Source organism: Cavia porcellus, unplaced genomic scaffold (assembly GCF_034190915.1).
Source record: "Cavia porcellus strain 051 isolate PalLab524CR breed Dunkin Hartley unplaced genomic scaffold, mCavPor4.1 scaffold_30, whole genome shotgun sequence".
NCBI lineage: Eukaryota > Metazoa > Chordata > Mammalia > Rodentia > Caviidae > Cavia > Cavia porcellus.
Window position 1 is genome coordinate 37,447,040 of NW_026947513.1, and position 20,461 is coordinate 37,467,500.

At 35.7% G+C, this 20,461-nt stretch overlaps 1 protein-coding gene across 41 annotated transcripts in view; it reads left to right on the forward strand.

The window, feature by feature from the left end:
- The window catches only part of Adgrl3 (adhesion G protein-coupled receptor L3), a 798,686-nt gene that overhangs the window by 544,452 nt on the left and 233,773 nt on the right, over positions 1-20,461 (forward strand). For all 41 annotated transcript variants that reach the window (XM_063240383.1, XM_063240357.1, XM_063240358.1 and 38 more), the window contains one exon: positions 6,025-6,105. In XM_063240383.1, coding sequence (XP_063096453.1) covers positions 6,025-6,105 — 81 coding nt within the window. The remainder of the gene's footprint in view (positions 1-6,024; positions 6,106-20,461) is intronic.

Consider the following 20,461-nt stretch of genomic DNA (forward strand, 5'->3'; position numbering starts at 1 on the left):
GCAAAGCATCTTCTTACTTATTCATTACCTCTGACATCATTTTTGAAAACTACCACCTTGGCTTGACTTTTGAAAAAGACTCCAACTTCACAAGATGTCAGTCTCCTCGTTCTAATATGTGGGTTTGGGACTATAACCTATCACATAGCTTTCTCTCTCCAAATTCTATGATTCTATAAATGCATTTCTATACTCAGATGTGCAGCAGCAGCATCGACAGGAGAAAAAGAAAAAAGCCTTTTCCTCTGCTGAACGGTGCTCAAATCCTTTCTATATTTGAACTGTGGCAGAAATTGCACAGGGTTATTCAATGAAATAGAAATTAAATGAAAGTTGAAAAAGAGATTGAAGATAGAAAAATAATGGCTTTTCCAGAATCTATAATGGCCTTTGGATGTTTGCTATTGCACTGAGCTCTGTTGGCCAGACTCTTGGAATTTCTACATCTTTGGTATGCCTGACTCTGAACACTTACTTCACAGTTTTGTTTCAGAGCACAAGCTCTCCCCCTTTTTTATCTGTTTCCTAGATCATTCCTTTTACTCTCTCAATGTGAATGACTATTAAACCCCAGGACCAAATTTCCTGCTTTATCTTTCTGCGTCCAGTTGGGGAGATTGGTTGTTTTACAGATTTCAGTCATTTAACTATTTCAAAATCTGGTCCTGATTTTACAATTCTACCATCAAGGAAAAAACAAAAAACAAAACAAAACAAAAAACCCAAACAAACAAACAAAAAAACACTGTACAATATTTTCATATTACTGGGAAGTTATTTCAAAAGTAATAATGTAACCTCCTCTGAGATCAGTCTGACAGTTCCTCAGAAGTATTCATGTGTGATGAACATATAATGCCCTAATTCTACTCCTAGGTGGCGTGTTACAGAGAATTGCACGCAAAACATGAAGAGTCATAGCACCACTGTTTATAAGTCAAAACATCAAAATGGCTCCAAATATCCATCAGGGCTCGAGTGGGTAAATAAAATGTGTGATGTCTATATGATGAAATGTTAGCAAGAAAAATGATTCGGTGATTCACCTTCCAACATTTATGAATCTTAAAGAGTATGCTACATGAAAGAAACTAAGACAAAAGATGACATAGAATCCTATTTATAGGAAATGTCCCGAATAGGTAAATCTATAAAGACAGACAGTGTATAACTGTTTGTCCTGAGCAGTAGTGGCGAACCTATGGCACTGTGCCACAGTGTGCTCTTTGTATTACTCAAAGCTCCAACCATTTTGCCATCACTGGCCTAGAGCATGGATGGATGGGAAGAAATGGTGAATGACTCCTGGTTAACTTAGGGTTTCTTTTTGCAGTGATGAAAACGCTTTAAAATTAATGTGGTTGTGGATTTAAGAAGTCTATGAATATACTAAGAACCATTCAATTATATACTTCAAATGAGTAAATTTTATGGTGTCCGAATTGTATCTCAATATATATGCATATACCTGTATCCATGCAAATGTATTATTTCATATGAATGAAAACTAGCTCAGAACTCTCCAATTCTGTGTTGCCACTTCTTTTTCTCAGAAAGGGAAACTTTCCTCTGTTTTCTAAGCTAAGTGTCTTGAGGTTTGAGAACTAATCTAAAAAGAATTAATTAAAAAGGGAAAAGGCACCTAAATTTTATTAATATTTATATGCTTGGGAGTTCACAGAAAGAAGTGAAAAAGAATCAATAACATTCAGGGGATTGTAAACCCTTTCCAAAAAACAAGCCAGGCATGGTGGCACATACCTGAAATCCCAGCACTGGGCAGGCTGAGACCTGAGAATAGCTGGGAGTCCCAGACCATCCTGAGCTACAAAGTGAGCTCAAGGTCAGCCTCAAGTGCATGGTGAGACACTGTCTCAAAAAGGCAAAATACAAACAAGAATTTGGGCTTCAAGGAGTTACAATGGAAAATATACTAGTATCTCTTGATATCACAGCACTGTGGAAGAAACACTTCCTCAATGGGAAATTAATTCACTGCTTTTAGATAGTAAGTGGAGAGCCAAGAACTCTTCTGTGTCTGTGGATGTACCTCTACTCAAAATAATCCTTATGCCACAGTGACACATTTTACCATACCATAATCCAATCACCTTCATTTTTAGACTTCCTAGCCTTAAACATGAAGCTCTTTTTTGCCTCATTCCTTTTTATAATTTCATAGGATTATTTGTTTATATATTTCAATTAAAATTACAAATGAACCAGGAACACCAGGAAATTCTGTCCTCAAAGTTGCACAATCTATAAAATCAACTTTTAAAATTCATATTCTGCTGTAGAAAAGAATTGAGTACTGAGAGAATATTAATGTGGAAGTATATTTTATATAAAAAGAAATGCATAAAGGAGGATAATCTCAAGGCTCTTGTAGTGAATGGATGCAGCTAAGATCATGCTCATGGGTGAAATGGTTTGGACTCACAAGACTGGACATCATATTTTCTCCCTCGTATAAAAAACCAAAGGAGTTACTGGGATCTGAAATGTACAGTAGATATTGTGAAAATGAAAGGAGAGAAAACAGCTAAAAAAGGAGAAAACAACTAGGATGGGTAAATTTTACTACTAATCTCTGCTAGCTCAACAAAAAGAACAGTTTGTGCTTTCATTGTTTGATCATTTTTCATACGTATATCTGGTAATCTAAACAACTACTTCATAAATAACAATACGAAGCACATTAACCATTGTTATCTCTTGTTATTCTGTTTTAAAATTCTGAATCATCATTTCTATTCTTCTTTCGTTTTAAAGTTTAAAATAGAAGATAACTAGGATGTTATTTTTGGTGAAGCTATCTATCTCCAAAGAACTAGGCAGGTCACAGTCAGTAACTAATAATCTCAGCAACAGCTACTGAAATTCAAATAAGTGGAACTATGTATTACCTTGCAGATTAAAAAAAAAAAAGTCTCCATACCTTCTTTCCAAAAAATGATTCATTGAGAGTAATTAAGAAATGTTAAATTTATTCATAACAGAGAAAGTAGAATACTTGTAAATAAGCCTAAAGAAATATTCTATTAGCCACAAATAGCATGTTTCAATATTAATTTATTGTTACTTATTAAAAGCAAATTAAGTAAATTGAAATCTAAATAGATGGAGGAGACAGAACCAATATTTTTGATTATTCTCCAAATTAATTTATAGAGTTAATGTAACTAATCAAAATCTTGCTATTTTTTTTCACTGAAACTCAAAATTTGGAAGAAAAATATACATTTTTTTTAATTTGAAAAAAATAAGAACAGATATAAGTACAGCACATCATGTATTTGAATATATAAAACTATGATTATGAGGACCACATGGCAGATATAGTCTCTGTTCGAGAACACTGTAGTAAAACCTTTTAAAACAGGGTGTGTTTGCTGTGAATTTTACTTAATGAAGCTCTTTTTGAAATAATCACATTTACGTACAGATGTATATGTGTGCATGTGTTTTTCTTGACTTGTTGAGAATTGAATCTGGAGTCTCACACATATCAGAGGAGAAGTCTGCCCGTCAGCTAAACCCTCATCATTGAAACCAGTTTCCATTGAAAGTGTTTTTTTTTTATCATAGTATCTAAAAAAAATTTGTGGCTCTTATTTATAGTTTCATTGTGGTTTATTACAGTTGCTGGCTATATTTGTGATGAAAAGTCCCTTGATGAGTGCATGAACTTGTACAGTGAGGGGTGTGTTTTTCACGTTACACACAGGTGCAAATGTACACTTCCTAATGAAGGTTAAATACTTCTCAGTCACTTCCAACTGCTTCAGCTTTTGCTGCCTTGAGTGATCTTGTAGTTTTATACTTCTCCTTGGAGAGAGAATTAAAATTATGGCAAGCCAACTTCAGGAAGTGGCTGTCCGTGTCCCCATGCTGATGCCTCTTTGATGTGGCTGTTACCCTTTGGTGTATGCACACTGCTTTTCCATGCTACCTAAGAAGTCTGAGCTGCATACCGTTGAAGCCACCTGCTGACCACTAGGAGACACAAATGTGACTTTTGGTGGGACTGTTCACTTCAGCCTGACCATCAGCACAACTCCAAAGCCTGGCATTCATCACAGTTTTATCCTTAAAATTCCTACCTCTGTTTTTAAAGAGATTAGTATAATAAGACTTTCTTTGAGTAAAACTATTATGATATAAATTTTTAGAACATTACATCGGTACATTTGCTGACCCTGCTATTCACTGGTTGCATATGCTTGAGCAAGTTACTATCCTCCGGTTGTTTCTTTGGTTTAAAAATATGTATATACTGTATTAGCTTTGTAAATAATCCCTATAGACAATGATTGGGTAAAAGTAGGTGATTTGTGGCTATTGTTATATATGATGACAGTTATCATCTAGTAGTGTACATAAAATCAATATTGTCTTATATTTTCAGGTTATTTTGAGTCAGTAGAACCTGAAAGACACATTAATTTTTATTTACAGGAAGCACAGAATTTCAAACCAATTCATATATAGTGATACAGAACCTTAAACATAGAAATATTTTTTGCAGCCAAGCGTGTAGCCTAGCTAAACAGGTGGCTTTATAATTAAGGTAATCTGAAGTTTTTAATAAAGCATAGTAAACATGGACTGCTAACAGTGCATAATGGGCAGCTTATTCCTTTTACAAAAGTGCCTTTAGTATTCTACTGAAACATGGCCAATAGATGTGCAATAATCTTCATTACCGTTATGAGAGACTTGGTATACCGCAGCCGCTCTGCTGTCTCTGCTGTTGGCTGGAAAAATGCTGGGAGCAACAGCAGCTTCTATCAACAGGGAGCCATATTATTTGAAATGTGCCTCATAAGAGGAATCGGCAGTTTATTACAAGTCGAATATTACTTGAATCGGGAAGGTTACTCTAACTGTTATCATAATCTATGTGTCATTAACTTTCCTTGTTTAGGAAAAGAGATTAACAACCCTGTAAATTGCAATACTAAATGTGTGAAATATAACTGCTTATTCCCATGTAGAAAGAAAGTAGCAGGTTCTCCACTTCTACCTAAATCTTCTTTACATAAAGTAACTTTAGAAAATGAATTGACTTTGTAATTATGCTTTCTTGCCTCAAAATGTTAATTGCTTGCTGCATCAACTGTAGCTGTTTTGAGCACTGGGATTATTTTTATGTGTGTCTAACCTAATTTAAAAACAATACAAAACAAAACAAAAAACCACAAGGCCTCGCTGTGTTGTCCAGGCTGGTCTTCAAATAAGCTAACAATTTTTTAAATCATCATTTTGGTTTTAAAATCAACATTAGCACTTTAGTTTATGAGACAAAAAATTTATTATGAAGTGTGTAGCCAGATATAGTGCTTTACAAGGAATAGAAAATAACTTGATCTACCTATTTTTTTGCATTATAGTTAGTTCTTGTTTTTTTCATCAGATACAATAAGCAGGTAGGAACACTTTCTATTCAAATAATGAAAGAAAATCCTCAGGGTAAATGTAAGTTAATTAGAGTTGTAAGGTGGTATAAGTAAATGTGATTCAAAGTGTTTTATGTACCTTGGGTGTCAGCCTGCCAACCATTTATTGCTGATCTTTAAGGGAATACGTAGAGATGGAGTGTTTATATAGACTGCAGCAAGGCGACAGAGCACTTAATGTCTGTCTAATCCAACAATAAAAATGGGGGCTTCAAGATTTTACATTTATTTTTTTCTTATAAATCGAGCACTTAATGTCTATGTAATCCAACAATAAAAATGGGAACTTCAAGATTGTACATTTAATTTTGCTTATAACTCCTTTTAGAATTTTCACTCCCTATTAAAATTACTTAACCAAAGAGGGCAGGGGCTTGGTGGCAGCCACTCTGACTTTAAATGTGTGGACATCTGTATGATGGATCTTGTGTCTACTTTGGACAGTTCTGTCTCCACTCTATCTTGACTATTGATTCAGTGTTCTGATAGATACTGCAGTGTCATAGGCACCAAACGAAGTAAAAGTAGTTTGTTTTCTTAACATTTCTCTTTGTGTCCACAGGGCAGGCCCATCACGGACAAGTTTCATATATTTCCCCACCAATTCACCTTGACTCTGAACTAGAAAGACCCCCTATGAGAGGTGAGCATTTCATGATTTGCAAAGAGAAAGTAATTAAAGGTGATCGTAAATATGTGTTTTGTAATTCTTGTGTGTTTAAAAAGTGGGAGGGAAAATGAATTCTATAAACAAACTGGTGGGATAGCAAGTCTAATATTTATGCTAAAGTGTAAAGTATTTTAACAAAAGTTGTATTGACAGATTTTTCCCTTGAAATCAGATATTATTATTTCTGCATTTTAGTATTACGGTAATCATGTAGTTTTAGAAACATGTAAAGCTTTGTGTAGTGGCACATGCCTGTAATCCCTGCCCTCTGGGAGGCAGGAGGAGGAGAATTGCAGGTTAAAGCTTATTTTGAGCAGCTTGAGACTTAATAAAACACTGTCTCAAAACAAAAACAAAAAGAATAAAAATAAAAATAGGGCTGAGGATGTAGCTCAGTAGCAAGATCCTTGGTTCAATCCTCAATGCAAAAACAAAACAAAATAATTAAAATTTTATATTTTACATTGTTATGGTCTGTTTCAATTACAGAATTTTTAAAATTGTCATACAAAATAAAAACTGAAAGGCAACCTTTCCTAACTCAAAATCAAAATGCAAAATTTGCTTTTCATGTTTTAAAGAAATACTTATCCATGATTTTCAAAATGTTGTATAATATTCAAGGTTGATATGATACAGACATTAGCTCCCAGTTTTATATTAGTTAACCTAAGGTTAACGAAGGGTTTTAACTAGTGCAGTCTATTGTCTTATTTTTTTCAAGGATGTCAATCAGTTGATTAAACTTCACTAGGTCTGACCTTTGACCTTCACTAGGTTTGACCTTTGATCTCTTTCCTCTCTAGTCAGTCTCAACCCCAGTCTCTAGGCTCCCCAGCTCCCTTGTGTGGCCCACCTGACTTCTCCTGGGGCTGGCTCTCTGTTCATCTCTGCTCTCCAGATGCTTGCCTTCCCTAATCACACTGATTCCGTGTGAGACATGGCAGGTTGTTCTGCAGCATGTGCGTTTCCCTCTCTTTTCTAAAAGCTCTGTGATAGCAGAGTCTTATAATTACTTTTCCCCAGCCATTAGCTGTGCTTGACACATAGTGGAAAGCCATTCAATGTTTTCTGTCCAAACTGCTGAGGGTGAAATTGACAGAAGAGACTGAAAACCCACATTAATGTTCTTGAAGAGCAAAAGGGAGTAGGGAGGATGAGGTAATGTCAAGAAGAGAAGGAGACTGAAGCCGCACACTGAGACGTGGAAGAGTGTGCTGTTTCTAAGGGTGTGCTACTTGCACAGCTGTGGCAGCTTTAGAGGGAAAGATCAGAATGATATCAAAGGCAGATGGAGGCAGATTCTGTGTTTCCTACCAACAGGTCTCTATTTTATCCTGCTGTTTTTCCACTAAGCCCGTGAGGTGTTAGAACGTTATTGGTTCTTAAAATCATCCTGCTCGGGGGGGAGGGGGGGGGGATCTAGCTCAGCGGCATAAGGACCTGCCTTGCAAGCAGGCAGTCGTGAGTTCGATCCCTGGTACCATAAAAACGAAAAAGACAAAAAAAAAAAAAAAAAAAATCATCCTGCTCTCTGTAGATGACAGGCTGATTAGGGAATAGACGGGCACAGGGCAGTAGGATGCATGCGTGATGTAGTTCAGATGCATGATGTTTAGATGCATGATGATGGGAGCGATTAGTTAACAGAGTGTATCATGACAATGTAAAGGTGTGAGAAATATTTTTAGAAATGTGGCACCCATAAAAAGAGTCAAAAATGACCCTGAGGTTTCTGTGTTGATAACATATTTTGGTTTGACTGTCTGTGCCCTCTAAAATGTATGTTGAAACTTCATCCTCAGTGTCGTAGTATTATGACGTGAAGCCTTGAGGAAGTATTAGACCATGAGAGAGCCCCTTGTTGCTGGGATGAGTGCCCTGATAAATGTGGAGGGACCTGGCTAGTTCCCTTTTTGTCCTTCCACCTCCTATGAGGATGAAGAAGGACAAATTAGAAGCAAAGAAGAGTCCTCGTCAGACACAGAATCTGACAGCTTCTTTATCTTGGACTTCTCAGCCCTCAGAACTATGAGAAAATCAATCTTTGGTCTTCATAAATTATCCAGTTCTGGTATTTTGTTATGGCAGCACAAGTCAAATGAAACAGGTCAGAAATGAAAACCTCATTAGGTCTTGGTAATATAGAATAGAGTCTGGCATTTGATAACCCCCACATAAAATATGGCTATTACTTAGTACTTTTGTGTTCATTACTATGGTTTATGGGAGGAAAAATGAGCTTTAAAATTAGGCAGAAGTGCATGATTGGGCAGCTTGGCTCATTTGTAGAACAGATATAACTATGCCATCTTGGAAGCTTGCTGAGGCTTATTAAATGAAATAATATATGGTAAGTTCCTGGCAAAGAGCTAACGTGTCAGACCTCGAAGATTTGGTTCATAGGTAGGAAGATCTGTAGTCATCATTAAGAGCTCAAACTTGGTCTTAATCTGTGCAGTGATGATACTGAACTGATAATGTTAAAGATAATATTATAAGAGTTTCTGCATGAATTTACCTGAATTTGTGCTTTCTGCCTGAAAATAACTGACTTGCAGTTTCTTTGTGGCATATCATTCCTCCACAGGTGTCAACCCAGAGACTCCTGTAATTGCCCTGTGATCAATGGCATTGCAGACATAATTGCATATAATCATGTGACACAGCTCTGTGACTTTTTGTTTAAAAATTATTGAATAAGGTGTTTAAAAATTTCTAAAATATGACTGCAAAAATTTTGTTCATTTTTCTTAAGAATGCCTAGTATTTCACTTTAAGACAAATATTAAGGATGGCACAGTTGGCATAAAATATCATTAATTAGAAACTATGAAATATTTCCATTTGCTCTAAAGCATCATCTTCATTAATTATTTAAAGTGTACTGGCCTGGGGATATAGCTCAGTGGTACAGCACCTGCCTGGCAAGCGTAAGATCCTAAGTTCGATTCCTGGCACCAAAACAAACAAACAAACAAAAATATGTACACACTGTTCACCATTGTTGATATGTACATTCCATCAAATTGCACATTTAAAAAATACATGTATCTCTTTATCCATCTGTTTAGCATATCGAGGAGGAAAAGAGAATTTATCTTGCCATATTACAAGTTTCTATTTGATTTTCTGTAATATGGTAAATTAGGTTCTTTAAATAAAATTTTTTTCAAATAATTTTGGGAGATTATTTAGCAGTATACTATGAACGCCTTCTAAATTCATGCTAGCTGAGCATTTTAGCTTTTTTTGTCTATGTTGCTACTGTAATTTTATTAATGTGGAGACGAGAGAAATATCTACTACTGTTCCCTTACTTTATTGGCCCATGGCTTTCTATATTCTATTGCTTTCTATGTTAATTCTTCCAGTATTTTATAGATTGGACTACATTCTTATAATAAAATCATAATTTTCTTATATCTGTCACTCAGCAATATAAAACAAAAGCATTTAAAATGTGTTAATATCGTCAACAGTATTAGTGCAGGGAACTTTTCCTTGGGAAATATAAACTACACAGCAAAATAACAGGAAAGATTGCTTCAGACACTTTGCCATTGTAGTTCAGTTTTACTGAAAATATCTTGGGTTGCTCGGACCTTTCTTTGTAAAAGAGTGACTGTGTTTTGTGTGTTTGAGACAATAAAGTAATTATTAGTAAGTTTGGAACTGTATTTTAATAGAATTGATATGAAACATATATAAATTATATTTTTTCACATTCTAGTCTTACTCTTTTTTGTCCTCTCTCCTATGAATTATTTTGGGTTAAATTCATACGTCATCATCCTACCATCACTGTCATTTTGTATAGAAAAAAGTATTTGATTATATTAATGTACATATTTATCATAGCATTCTACTTTTTAAATGTTATATATTTGGTTTGTGTCCAATGTTTGTAGTTCCCATAAGGAAATATAATAGCAACTTGCAAAACAAACCATGAATAAGATGTTATACATTCTCTAGTTATAAGATAGCTGTTGTGTATAAATTCAATAGCACTTTCCCACTAATGAGTAAATTTGAGAGATTCTGTTCTTTAAATCTAATGGGATCATACATGGCATTTGGTCGAATAATTTATGGCTACAATGGCTTTATGTGCATTCATCAATTTACAGATTTTATTACTGAATAGGGGTGTAAATTCCAATAGTTTACTAGTGCACTAATGTCACAATACATTACAAGGTAATTAACCAGAACTGCCACTATAAACAGAAAAATAGTCACAGCCTTCACTATAAACTACTTAATAAAAATCAGGTCCTGAATCAGCATTCACCATTATAGTAATTTTTCTTGACATATGCCTCCTTAATCAGGACTTTTAAAAAATAGCTACATCTAGAAGCACTATTATTTTTAAACCTTTCATTATTAAAACAACTTTGTTCCAATTTTGGACCTAATTTAATAGGATTGATTATGCATATCTGCATTTAAATAATTTCTACATGCCTTCGAGTCACATTCCCCAGGTTTCTGTAAGTGGAAGTGAAAGAAATACTACTTAGGTAATTTATGGAAGATTTGTAAATACAATGTAGTATGTAGCAGGGCTCATTAAAAGCTACAGTTCTCAAAATCACTTGTCCCTGTCAACTCTCCTCTGTGGAAGCCTTTATTTTGCCTTCTACTGCTTATGTGCAAAATGGCCCACCCTGGAGTATAACTGCATTACAGGCAGAATCACTCACTGAAGGCCAGTCCGTGGGAATTGGTGCAGAATCAGATGGTGAGCAGAGGTGTCTGTTATTGGAGATTCAGATATGAGTGGGGCCCTGCATTTTAGTTGTTGTTTCCATTTGGTTTTGGTTTCTTTGTTTGTTTGCCTGTTTCATTGATCTCCTACACAGTTTGCCTTCACAGCTGAATAAAGAACTCAACCCAGGATTTCTTCACATCACCAGCAACTGAGGTTAAATTCTTGTTAGTTACCAAGAAAAGCCATTAACCTGTTTATATTATTGAGGGTGCTTTTTTGACTGTAGTGCTTTCTAAAAAACAATTTATCGTGATTGGAAATTTTCTACCTTCTAATATGGAACCACTTAATAAATCTGGTGAAAACAATATTGTATTTTCTATAGTCTTTCTTTAAGTCGGATCTTATGAAGAAGCCTAATGTTGACTGTTAACTTATACATTTGCTAATTAGGCAGCTACAGTTTATACTCTGAGAAAAACTGAACTGTTTGCTTACATCAAAGATGCATCCTTTTTGGCATTTTTATAATAAACTGGGTAATATAAACATGGTTCAACTGGCACATAATCAGTGAACTAGAATAATGCCAGGTGTTAAATTTTATGTGTGGATTGAATTCCATTCAGCAAATCCACATACCGAAAATATTTTTTTAAGTTCAAAATAAGCAGATGGTCCCGCCTGGTACATGTACATTAAAAGTAGTCTATATCTAGAGATTTAGCATCTCAAATTAGAGACATTAGCACACAGCATCATCTAGTGAAATGTAAAAATATTTAAAATTGATTAAAATAAAACAGAAACATGACATGTGGCATTCTTAGTCAAGAGTTTCCCAGCCTGTTTCTTATATTCCATAATTCCATAATTCTTATATTCCAGTTTTTTATTAGCAGATAAAATGTGGTAGAACATAAGTCACTCAGCTTTAACCATTCTCTTTAGAGAACAAAAGTGAAATTTGGACATAGTAGAATATTCTGGTGATATTAACATTATTTTTCTACACTCATAAATTCTCACAGTTTTGAGGGGGAAGTGTTATTTAAAACACACAATAGTAATCAATGAAATATAAGCAGAGACTGTCCCTTATTAATATTAATGGTAATTACAACTGCATATTTAAAAACGTTGTGTATCTTAGCAAACACAAGAAACAAATACTTTGTGCACATTATCTCACTGAATCTCACAAAATCGTATTACTTTTTTGTTTGAATGTAAGATTATCATCATTGTATTTCTAGTATCAACCATAGTTCCATCATACTATGTAATACTAGTCAAATTTGAGTTGTATTTTTTTTAAATTAGTTTCAACGCAGGATGGTAAAATTTCCTTGTTCTAAAGTATTTTCAGAAGTAAGTACAAGGGTTTTGTAAAAATGTAATGTGCTTTCCAAACCCAAGTTATTGTTTAAAACTTAACATTATCATTTGGAAGAACTTAGCATGCTTTTGCTGGAAAATAGTTATTCCAGAAAGTAGAGTGATCTAATGTATAATTTTTTAACGTTATATTTATAAGATGACTTGTCTTGGTGATTTCTAAATGAGCCCAGTGGAAAGGAAGAGGCTATAAAGATTACCCTCTGTTGGGCAATTTCCTGCTACTCTAATTCTAGAAGCCGTCAGCTGCAGGCTCCATACCGCCCTGGCTCACCATCCTTCAGGCTTTCTGTGATTCAGGGCCCTCCAGCCGTCTTGACCCTTGACTGAGCCTCTGCTGAGCCTCTGCTTCTGGTGCAGGACAGACGCTGGGATTCAGATGTCTGTGAGTGGCTGTGTCTTTACCTGCCCCTCCACAACTGTCCCTGCTTTCTGTGTTATTCCCAAACTCCTCAGGGATGTACCTTCCCTAAGTTTGCTACTGCAACTGCCAGCACGTCTTTGTCTTACTGTTTTTAGAACCATTCAGAAAAGCAGGCGTGTAGATGTTTTATCTCTTTCTGAGAGAAAATACTATTTTGTGAATATTACAGATTTTTACAGTGAGCTATTACCAATCAGTAGAATAATAATGGCTGATATTTTCTCTATAGATTGCCCCCCTCACATGATGCTGGGGCTTGAACCCATGGCCTTAGGTATGCTGCTGAGGATATATTGCTGAGCTACACCCCAGCTCTTGTGTAAATTCGCTTCACATCCTATGATCACTATAAAACTAATCTGTACACGCCTCTTATTTCCACTTCCCAAAGACCACCAATAATAGTATTCTTTATGGTTTTCCATAGACACCAGCTCTCTTGGCTGGATCTAGTATAAATACGTAGTATTTATTCCCTGACATGAATTATTATTTTATTTCCAAAATTCCATGAAACAGGTCATGTTATTATTATTAAGTTTTGTAAATGAGACAAAAGAACTTGTTAAAACAGAGACAAAATGGTTCCTTAAATTCATAAAGGCACAATAGTATTCAAGCCAGAATTCCAATCGATGCGTCAATAAAATCTGCCCTGGTAGTTGTCATTGATCTAAAGAAACTGTGTGTCTTTATTTCCAACACTACAATAATTCTTAAATAACATATTAGTAGCAAGATGTGAGAGAAGCTGACCATCCCTAGTAAAGCTTTTTTTGGAGAGGGGGAGAAAATCATTCACCATCTCCATCATTAATTTATGAACACTTTATGGCATAAATAGCTTGAACACTTACACTGCTTACTACCTAGCGACAAACAATTATTTGTATACTTGTTTTCTGCTCTACAAAATATTCTTTTTGTTCCACCGATACCTTGTTACTTTTTGCTATTTTCTTAAGGAGGCTTAGTGTTTCTCTAAAATTGGTAACTAAAAGAGGGCATGTATCCAGATAATATGTGTAAAACTATATACAAGTTAATATACTAAATTTTTTACATGTGATGAAATACCCTATTTTAAAATATTTCAATATTTTCTTTCCACAATGCTTATGTAATCTTTAGACAACAATTTTATACATTAATAATAAAATTAATTACTTCACTGTCTGGAGTAGACAGCTGGCTCATGGTTGTGTTGGCTGCTACTGTGGAAGCCTGAAGGAGAAAGGAGAAATTCTGCCATGACTTCCAAATGCCAACAGTCACCCTCATCCCCATCTCCTGGAATCCCCTCAGCTTCAGGGTTCCAGGTCACTCAGTGCGCTGACAACACACACATGCACAGACGTAAGCTTGCCATTTGGGAATATCATCTTAAACATACCAATCCCTGCTTGCCAAGAGATGTAGAAGACAGGGATGATAAATTATATTTAGTAAAATTTTAAATTTCATATTACCTTTTCTTCTCAGAGTCAATGGCTTGATATTAAAAATCTTTTTTTTTTTGTAGGTTCATCTTTTATAGCTAGATCACAGGCATCAGACAGATGTGAATACACCATCCCCTTACATGTCATCCCTGGGCAATGAAGATCTTCATAGCTGCTAGAGTGATATTTTTTTGTAATGAGGAGCACTGACTTTACCTGCAATTTGTCCTTTCCACACCCTAACAGCATAGCTGTCACATGAAGAAGAGGCATTTGGCTCTCTCAGTACCAAGAAGCACTTTTCTCTTTGTTAGTTCTAAGACTGAGTCCAGGGATCATTTCTTTTTCTTAAGAGTCCTGTGAAAAGCAGTGTCCTTCACTGTAAATTTTGTTACTAGGATGTCCTGGGTGGAGTCAAATGGAAATGAAAGCCATGCTTCCATTGAATCCTGATACTTTAATTCGCTGCCTATGTGTCCGCGGACCAGTCTATAGCCTCAGTGGGTCAGATTCTGCAGCAGCTGTCTTTCTCAGGATTGTTTGAGTACCGCATTATGTATCGAATGTAAACGTAGTTTCTGACTTGTGGAATGCCAGGAAGTCCTGGTCAATTGAATTTAGAGGAAAAACTCTTTTACCCTAATGTGAAGCTCAGTATATCTTATACAAGATAAGACCAAGAAAAATACTTCACGAGGGTTTTCATCGTTGTGACCCCTCCCAGACCTTGCTGGCTTCATTAGTTTCCACACTGTATTAAAAAAAATACTTGTTATTGTAAATGAGCATACACTTCACATCTCAACCTTGTATCAGACAAATTATTAAATACAGAAATTTATACATCAGCTTTCCTACATGCTTCTCGGAAAGACACCAACTTGAACTCAGTATTCAATGAGTATATTTTTCATTTTAGATCCTTCGAGTCGATAAGTCCTACTTCTGCTCTCCAAAACACCCTCAAAAAGTACTTTAATCATCCATAAAATATAATATGCGCAAAAGTACATTTTATTTAGAAAATATAAATGCAAGAATATACCAGATCTTGAATATGAAGCCAGCTATTTGATGAGAGGTGTGCAAAAAACAAGGGAACTTTACCGCTCCAGTCACTCTGAGCCATGTGGTTATCAGATAAAATGCCACTTGGAATCTTACCACAAATTCTTTACAAATGTGTGCAGTTCAATCTAGTCAAATTTATTATTGACATGAGTGTATGATAGTGACTGCTTTCCGTGTGCAAACAGAATGCAGGCAGTGGAGTAAGATACAAGAAAGAGATCCCTTATGACTTCACATTTTAGTGAGGAGAGGGATCAATAGAAAACTCATTGTTTAAAGAATCAAATTGTGAATAGGTTTTCTTTTTTTAATTGGTATCAGGGATCAAACTCACGACCGCTTGCTTGCAAGGCAGGTGCTTATGCCGCTGAGCTAAATCCTCAGCCCCGTGAATAGATTATTGTTGTAGCTATAAAAGAGATACAAGTTTGTGAGGAGAGACAGTGAAAGAAAACCACTCAAGAGAAGTGTCAAGAATAATGGAGGGAAATGGCTCTAATTCAGATTGAACATAGTGTATCCAAAGACACTAATCTAGGAAAATCATGGTGTGGTAATTCGTTTGTTCATGAAGCAAGTACTAAGTTGGGCCTCTGTTTTTCAGACTGAGGAGATGATGACGTGGTGACCTTTGCAAGTCTATTTAGACTTTATTGTCATAGAGTAGACACAATACACAAAGGAGAGAAGGTAAAACTTAGAAAAACAAATAGATAAAATAATTTCTGGAACATAGTGAGAAGAGGAATATAAATCATGTGCCTGTGATATAGGGACTTCTAGGACATGAGAGCAGTTGAGGTTTTAGTTGAAGAGCTCTAACTAACCCTGAAGGATTTTTACACAGAGTACTACATAAGCTGATTTCAATTTTTATAAAAGAACCCTAGCTGCTATGTAGAAAGTGGCCTAGAGGGAATTAAACCCAATAAGATTGGTGTGGCCTCCCTTAAAATTTCATTTATAGAATTGCCTCCTGCCACTTCACGTCTCTGAAGAGTCCTTTCTCCTCCATGTTGCATTTGTGTGACTTCTCTTTTCTGACCCAAATGCTTGGAAACAGGCAAATTCAAATTGCTAGACTAAGTGAAGCCCTTGCAAACAGTACCTGAGGACACTTGTATCTGGATCCGTAGATGTTGCAGTGATAGCATAAACAGAACTTGGTGATGTTTGGCAATGCTAGGTAAGTAGAAACACAGTGTAATCTAGATGTCTCAGCTGGATAATTTAGACATACGTTGGTACAGCTCTGGAAGACGGACAATTCACGTTCAAACTAATGATAAGGCTCACTAACACTTTGAAGGTACCTGTAACATAAGATATGGCTGGAAAGTGTTTCCTCTCAGTCTGTGGAAAAGTAAAAAAATAATTTCATGAGTTTCGGAGCTCTTGCCCTTGTCCTAAGTAATTGAATTGGCCCTCTGACCGTGTGCTGGTTAGTTATTCCAACATGTAATTTATTTAGAAAAGTATGACTAGTGGATTTACGTGATACCGAGTCTGATAAGAGTCTTTCCTAGAACCTGAAAGGCATGCCTGCCAGGCTTTATTTATGTTTTAATGAATAAATAAATGAAGCCAAAGCTATAGAGTGAGAATCGCTTCTGGTCACCAAATGAACCGTGCCTTTACTTTGTTTCAGTATTTTGAACAAGTCTCCCTCTTTATTTTGCATGTGTGTGTTCATTTGAGAGGAGTACCCCAGGGCACACTTGTTTGTTAGATGAAACTGTTCTTGAAGACAGAACAGAGTGTGTAGAGGGTGTAGAGGCTGCACTGCAAGCATATAAAATCCAGGATACCAGATGGAAAATGCCTTAGCTTTGTATTTCTGATTTCCTAAAGTAAAAAATAAAGGGAGAAGGAGAAGAAACATTCAAATTTTGTTTCCGTCGTTTCCCCTCATATAAAAATGTGATGTGTGTGTCTTCTAGAAAATGAAGTTTTATGAAGCAAATCCTGAAGGTTTTAAACTACTGTCCTATCCCCTGCACAATCTGTGGTACTATTTTTCCTTATAAAATCTACCCAGTTAAAATATATTCTGATGAGTTTTAATGCACACAAATGACTGCTCTAGAGGATTTCTTAATTGAGTACCTCATTTTGCACTTTATTGAAATGTGTACTTCGAAAACATTTGTGAAATTTGTCGTTTCCCACCTGGCATCACAGCAGCTGGAGCCTGGACCATTTACTATGGTCTACACTCATGCAGCACTAATCTAACGTAAATGCCACGTTAAAAGCTGCCCCTGTGTTAAACATATCGAAGGCAAAAGAAAGAGCATAATAATTTATTTAAGCCCAGCTATTTTTTAGTTTGTCTCTCTTCTCCTTCCATGCCTGTTGTGCTAAGAACCATTACTAGTGGCCATGATCTTCAATAAAATATTTATAGGAAAAAGATTTGTTTTAAATGAGCAGATGGGCCAGTCCTAAGACAAGCTGCTGTATTAATAAACATGTGCGGTGCTTTATCAGCAAAGGAGCCTATTTTGACATTTCTTCTGGATGATTTGTGTAGCCTATCACTATCACACCTGGTGCAGGGACAATAAATGGCCACTTAATAGTCAAGCAGTGTGTGAAAACCTTCCATTATACCTTCATTATGTGTCATATCATCATCTATTACTGGATGTCAGGCACTTAATTTATGATCAGTCGCCCTATGGAATTAGTGGTCATACAAATGAATAGTCCATTTATGTCACTTTTACTGTAAATACTTACCCCCTTTTTAGGCATGTGGAATTAATTTAATATCCTTCAGTACATTAGAATGTAAGGCTTTCATTTTATTTTTGTGAAATTTGAGAAGAGGGCAAATGTAAATCACATATGATGTAAAATTCCACTCTTATTTATGATAATACACATATATTTAAAAGAAGTACAATTCTTTAGTTCCTTTACAGATGAAATTTAATTTGATTCTGATAATATAATATTGCTTTTCGGAAAAACAGAACAAAACTTCTCCATGGAGATTTGGTATATGGTGGTATCCATAAAGTTAACAATATTATCCTGTATGGTTAAAATTAGTTAAGAATAATTTCTTGGGGCTGGGGATTTAGCTCAGTGGCATAAGCACCTGCCTTACAAGCAGGCGGTCATGAGTTCAATCCCCGGTACTGATAAAAAGGAAAAAGACAAAAAAAAAAAAAAAAGAATAATTTCTTTTTCTACCTTAATTTATATAAATAGCCTCTCAGTTGGGAAACATAAACAAGTACCTTAGGAACTCTTTCATGGTCAGAAAGGTTTGTCCAATGGAGATGATGGAAACAGAAACACGGATTTATGAAAGAGAGTAATAAAGAGATCTGAGAACTAGTAATTTATAGACTTTAAGGATTAATATTCCCTATATCTGCATATACCTCTGGCCCCTTTCCTTCACTTAACAATATACAGTCATAAATTTACTGAATTATTCTCAAGATCACCGTTGGAGACATGTTCAGCTCTTGTGACAACTCTGAGTTGAAATTACACTCTATGGAAAAATCTCAAGAGATGTTGAAACTGTTCTCCACTGGAGACCTTAGTACTGGAACAGTAAAACTAATTATTTGGGAAAAGAAATCTCAAAGACTGCTTAGGAATCAATAAAACACTGAGGTCAACCAGTATAGGCCAAAACTGGGTAGTATAAAACAGGGAAATGTTAGACTTAATAGCGATAGAGGGTGTGAGGATCAGTCTACATTAGACACCTGCACAGTGTGATGATAGCTTCATGCCATTTGAAAGGCTCGAACTGCCAGAAAGGAGACTGTGTCCATGTTGCACTATTTCTGACCTGGCTGTCTTCCCCCCAATTCTAACTTCTAATGTGATAAATGGCAGCCCTTGCACCAAAGGCAAGGTGGCAGAAGATCAATAAGTTCTTTGTCAGAGCTTTAGGAAAAGAAAACATGCATTTTGGAGACACTGTCTCCAAAAAAATCATCAAGGACAAGTGAAGAAAAGAGGCTAAGAAGGAGATAACAGAATTTATTTCTAATATCATAAATAATTAGAAAGCTCTGCCCAGTTACAAAGAATGGAATTACAGAGTCTGGATACCAGACACTTTCCTAGCTGGCATGGACATAATTGCCTCTGAATTCTTTCTATAGACACCAGGGCTCAGTAGACATACTGGTTTCTAGAATGGCCTTTTGACTTGAATAACTAAAAAGCTCATTAAGATATCCAAGGCATAATGGGAGATAATTTTATAAGCATCTCAAATAATATTAAGGTTTGTTTTGTGAAAACTCATGCCAAAGTGACTGGAGATATCTCTGACTGAGAATATTCCGAATTGTGAGCTTCGCAAAAGAACTAAAGGAAACAACTACTGGATATCTTATAGATCTGAACCCTTGGCAAATATAACCAGAGTTCAGGGGGAGCTGGCAACAAGTCTGAGTTTAATGATAAAAGATTTCAGAGTAAGCTTCACACAGGAGAGCCCCAAGGTAGCCAAACAGCAGGCGGCCAGGGAGACCTGAGAGACCTCATCTGCTCAAAACCTCCTGGCTGGTACTTGGCAGGGACCTCAAGTGGGCCTCTGATAACTGACTTTCTTTTCTCCATTGTCTGTTTCTTTCATAGCGTCATTGTGTCTGCCATTGCAAAAACTCTATCTCGATCATTTTGCACCTTACATGTTGAACAGGCACTGGACTGGTTCACAATTGTTTTCCTCTTTCTTGAAATCAGGTTCATGTACATCCATTTGTAACCTGTAAAGTCCATATAAACAAGAATTTGAGAGACTCTGTGTGCAAAATAAGTTACCACTGGGAAATTAAAAGAAAAAAAAAGGTTTATTTATATCTTTATTCTCAAATTTATTTTATTTTTGATGGTTATACCAAGATTCAGTTACAACTAAAAGCGTATGCCATGCTTTATACATGGTAGGAAAAATATTGCAATGGTGAAATTTTATATAAAAATAGCAAACACACTCCTGCAAAGCACTTGGTTAACTCTGCACTAAAAACAAATGTGCAAGGTCAACACTTTGCCTTTTTGTTTCCAGTCTTTAAAAACCATGAACTAGGTTTATAGTTCAAAAGGCAAGTGCTTACATAGAATGTTCAATGCCCTGAGATTGATCGCCAGAACCACAAAAGCACAACAGCCCATATTAGTGTCTGTAGTTAACATACATGCAGTAGATTGTTATGACTTGTTGAAGGATAAAAAAATAATTCTAAAAGAATAATCTAAGAAATGTCTTTTTTAATGGGCATTACTGAGATG